Genomic DNA, 5,000 nt, shown 5'->3' with positions numbered 1-5,000 from the left:
ATGAACATTATGTCAATAATATTAGAATCATTACTGATAGCATTAGAATTTTTTCTGAAAACTCAAGGAAAAGGGAGATCAGGTGAGGTGTCACAGGTCTACTAATTGACTCCTTGGTTCCTGAGCAGTTGTAGAGCCATCTGTGTGTGAACACATTTCGTGAAATAAGACTGCAGTGGACATTACATGTTCCCGGTAGCATTGGTTTCAATAAAAACTATCCACCTTATATTTGTCTCTGTTTATGCTGTTGTGTGTGTTTCTGTGGGAGATTATGATATTGCATGTGTGTATGTCAGATAAAACTCCAAGCTTGAATTGCTGATCCCATTGCAGGCTGTGATCCGTCGAGCCCTGAGTGAGTCTGGGTGCCCTCCTCACATAATTGATCAGCTGATGGAGAATGCGCATGAGAGGCGATGGCCGCCAGGGTTGTCAACGTTGGAGACCAGACAGGTAGTGTGTACCAGAGAGAAGTTTTTATGGCCTGTTTTTGTGTGTGTGTGTGTGTGTGTGTGTGTATGCTAATGTTTTGATATTTGCATTCTGGTTGATTACTGTTTTCTCGAAAGATTTGCATATTTTAGAGTCTACATTGTTTTTTTCATAAAGAGAAATAATTTATTCATTTGCACAGTAATCTGTAATTACCCTCATAAAACTGTTTAGCTGTTACCATGTGTCAAGAAACAGTATTGTCCCAATGTCCTGTTCCTTCCTGCAGATGAACCGCCGCCACTACGAGAGCTATGTGTGCAAGCGAGTCCCGGGCAAGCAGGCAGTGGTAGTCATGGCTTGTGATAACCGCCATATGAACGATGACATGCTCTTAGACCCTGGCCTTGTCATGATCTTTGCACATGGGATAGAGTGAAAGAGGAACAGGAACAGAAAGAGAGGAAGAAAGAACAGAATGATTGGAATAAGCAAATAATTGGAGGGAAGTTGTTGTGCGCTCGCGGATGGTGCTATATCAAATCTTTTTACCTGTACATAGATTCTCTCTCATGTTTTTTTTCTCCTTTTTATGTTATGTGTGTCTTAATTTTAAAGACTTTTTGTTGTAGCAAGTAGTGATTATGATGAGTACGATTTTTTTTCTGTCTCTTTTGTTCACTTAATAAGCTGATGGGAAAAAATGAACCAGTGAATAAAATTTATGCTGTTATTGCCTGTAATGTTCTTAAGAATACACGAACTTGGTTTTATATATATAATGTTTTTTATGTTATAATTAAACTTGCATTTCATTTCAATATCATCTGCCAATACTTGATCTGATTCAAATGTGTTCCTACCGACTGGACTTGCGTTAATGCCATAGGTTAAACTCACCACGTAGAATACTACGGAATAATGGGGAGAGGAAGATCTCATTTATGCATGTGATATTCCACAGAGAGTGCAGGTTCTGTGAATGTGGTCTGTGGCACGTCAGAATTCCATGAAGGGGTCTTGAGAAGTAACCCATTCTGTGACTTATTCTCTTAACCCAATGGGGCCGGCTATCAGAAATCTCTGTGTCATAAACAATGGTGGTTTCTTGCAACATCCAGTGTGGTCTGGCATGTTGCCACATGTACAGCCAAACCCCCCCAAACCGAGCGGTTTGTTTTGGCACGTGACCTGTTGGGATGGGGTTAATGAATAAAAAAGGCAGTAATCATTGAAATAATTGAATCAGGGGCTATGAATAGAGAACTGGTATTAGTAGAGGTTATATTAACAACTCTAAAACAGTTATGTAGAGGAAATGCAAACACATAGGAAAATGCTTAAATACAAATACATTTAGTACATACATGGGTGTGTAGGTAAATATATGCACATGTATGAGCACATGCTTGTGTGCGTGTGTGTGCGTGCGCGCGCACACACGCACACACACGCACACACACGCACACACACGCACACACACGCACACACACGCACACACACGCACACACACGCACACACGCACACACACGCACACACACGCACACACACGCACACACACGCACACACACGCACACACACACACACACACACACACACACACACACACACACACACACACACACACACACACACACACACACACACACACACACACACACACACACACCTCTCTCTCACTCTCACTCTTGTGTATGCATTATAAATGTGTGTGTATGTGTGTGTGTGCATGCGTGCGTGCATGCGTGCGTGCATGCATGCGTGTGTGCGTGTGTACCTACACTTGAACTTTAAGCCAATCTTCACCTTTTTTCTACTGTCATGAGATTCTTTTTTTTTTAGAATTTACCAATATTCTTTGTGAAATATTAAATTAATTTACATATAAAGTAATCCGTAATTGCAAAGGAGAGTATGATAAATAGAGACAAATGCTTTGCAGATGCAAGTATTTGTATAAAACTTGAAGGCCAAATGGGAGGAGCAAAAAAAATCCTTTATGGATGGAAGCAAAACTGTTAACACTATAGTTTGTGCAATAGCAACAGGAAAACATTCCATTTTCTTTGTATGGGAGAGACTGTTGAATGTGCAATATGCAAATATATTGCAGATGAGAACATAGGCTAAAAGTTAGTGTGAGCAAGCCCTTATATGAGCTTTTACAATCTGTTATAAGTAATTTTTTGGGCACTTAACTAGGTGATTGGTGACTCTCACATACTGTCAGATTTAGTTTGCAGAATATTAAAAAAAAAAAAAAATACTGTTAAGCAGTGTGGATATATAATGATTGTTTATACCATAGCAGTTTCACAGACTGCATGGAGCATATGGGAAAGATGTATTAGTTCTGATTATCTATCTCAGATCGATCTGTGTTATAAGTCACCCTATTTTTTTTGTACGTATATGCTGAATATACTTGCGTGTAGGTTAAGGTTTTGTATTATTACTTTTTTGGGTTGTACTACAATTCAAGTAATTGAAATGACATTTTAGCAGAAGAAAATGAAAGATAATTTCTTTTTTTTGCCATGCTTATGCTTATGACTCAAAAACAGATTAAGTTCATTGAGTACCTTTTGAATTGCTTTTTTTCACCATTACACTACATTTGTCACATCAGATAATTATGGCCATATTTTTTCCTATCCCTGAGGCTTCTCTAGGTATCTCTTCACTGATTCATGATATGTAGGATTTTCTGTAAAGTTTGGTGAGGCCAGGGTACAATTAAGGCTCATTGCTCTGTGCCTCGGGGATTGTTCGGCTCAAAGTCTTTTTTGTGAGCTGTAATCCTGGCAAACAGGAAATGGATTTGTGACTTGATTAGCCATGACCTGGTGTCTGGGATTTTTCACCATGATGTGGTAGAACATCATCCATTGTGATTGGGTTGAGGATGAACAAGGAAAATGTTGTGTATAGTCTCTCTTAGTGTTTAATATGCAGTATGATTTTTATCTTTTAGAAGTATCATCATTGTTTAAAGACTAAATTACCTTCCTATAGTGCTACATGAACTTAGATGTCTATCACATTTATTTTGCTTTTAACCCTTAACCATTAAAGACTAAACTGATTTTTTTGAACTGTAAAGTTCTCAGGGCTTTAGTTTGATCAATTGCAGAGGAATGACTTCTGCTCTCATATAGAAATTTGGTGAGGGCAATGGCTTTTTGAGACATATCTGGATTTTCTCTTTGGATGGTACAAGATTGTTTTACTGAAAGGAATTATCATTATTGATTCTCCCATTCTTCATTTATGTTTACTGCTTTATACCAGTTCTCTTCAAAGGTTTAATTTGTTAGGTTGGATTTGCATAGGATTTTTATGCAAGTATATATATTACATACAAACACACATGCATACAAAAAAATATACATGGTGCAAATGTTAAAATGCAAATGTATAGAGTTAAAACTACGATCCAAAAGGGGAAAGAAACTTTTATATGATTACATATATTTTTCTTTATATATGTCAGTAGTTTTCTTGACTGTAGGAAGAAAATGCTTCATAATTTGAATACGTGACCTATTGGTGCTAGATAAATGCATTGTCCACTCTAGTTTTGTTATACTAATTTTGTTTACGAATAGGTGACCAACTAAATAGTTTAGTCACCAAGGGGTTACTTACCAGATCTGCCTGATCTCACATAGTTACCCAGTCTTTGAATTTTTGTGAGAAGATTGGTTTTATTTCTATTGCAGTTATTATTGTTACTAATCCTTGGACTGTGTTAGGCAAATGTGGTTGCAATTCAAACATTATTCATTTTCATATTAGATTACCTTTTTGAGGATTTTTAAAATCAAATGTGGAACCTTTACCATTATTCCCAGCCATAAATAACACCAAAATGGTTAGTGTTCCGATTAGCACTTCTGTCTACTAAACCCCATAATTGCAGTAATAAAAACTGGCTGTTGTCTAGTAATGTAGGGTTGCTGGGGGCATTTTAGCAGTTTTCCCTGTTTGTGCCTTGTTTGATATCTAAAGCACAGTACTTAATCGTGTGTAGTAAATTATGTTACTACTATCGAAGAAGGGTGAGCTATTGCCGATGAGTTGATATGCATTATCTGGAGTTTGCTACACTGCAGTTAGGGCATGATAGCATGCAAACTGCATTCAAGGGTTTCAGATGCATTTAGGAGAGTGCCTATGGAATCTTAGGCTGTAGGCAAAGTTTTACCAAATTGCTATTATTAGTGTTGTTATTATTATTTTATTATGAAGTTATACACCCCTATAGTTCTGTTTACCATGACCATGGCTTTGCTCATGACATGTGGTCTTCCTTATTTGCCATGCATGTGTAAACAAAATTAATAAAACAAAATTGCAATGGGCAGTGTATGTATGTGTGCACTCCTGGCATCAGTGGGTTAACAGCAATGAGCTTAAACTTAGGTGAAATGATAAGTCAGGAATATTTGTGTTCTTTAAGATATATTTTCCAAGATCAAGGTAGAATTTTTTTAGACTTTTTTATTAGAAAAGGGCATAGATATAGGTTAACACATACAGATGCATAGATATGTGAAAAGCAG

The 5,000-nt window shown here is 37.2% G+C and overlaps 2 protein-coding genes across 3 annotated transcripts in view; one reads left to right on the top strand and one right to left on the bottom strand.

Moving 5' to 3' along the window:
- Positions 1-1,169, top strand: part of LOC125026312 (E3 ubiquitin-protein ligase NRDP1-like) — an 11,309-nt gene extending 10,140 nt beyond the window's left edge. The window contains exons 7-8 of one of the 2 annotated variants that reach the window (XM_047614675.1): positions 337-456; positions 725-1,169. In XM_047614675.1, the coding sequence (XP_047470631.1) occupies positions 337-456; positions 725-874 (270 nt within the window). In that variant the 3' untranslated portion in view covers positions 875-1,169. Of the gene's footprint in view, positions 1-336; positions 460-724 lie in introns of both variants that reach the window. The other variant, XM_047614668.1, reaches the window with a different exon arrangement.
- Positions 1,170-3,086: 1,917 nt separating this feature from the next.
- Positions 3,087-5,000, bottom strand: part of LOC125040511 (suppressor of lurcher protein 1-like) — a 54,411-nt gene continuing 52,497 nt past the window's right edge. Inside the window, exon 8 of the mRNA XM_047635112.1 lies at positions 3,087-3,142. Coding sequence (XP_047491068.1) covers positions 3,087-3,142 — 56 coding nt within the window. The remainder of the gene's footprint in view (positions 3,143-5,000) is intronic.

This window comes from Penaeus chinensis, chromosome 1, assembly GCF_019202785.1.
Source record: "Penaeus chinensis breed Huanghai No. 1 chromosome 1, ASM1920278v2, whole genome shotgun sequence".
NCBI lineage: Eukaryota > Metazoa > Arthropoda > Malacostraca > Decapoda > Penaeidae > Penaeus > Penaeus chinensis.
The sequence above is the reverse complement of the archived record's forward strand: the minus strand, read 5'-3'. Positions and strand labels throughout refer to the sequence as shown.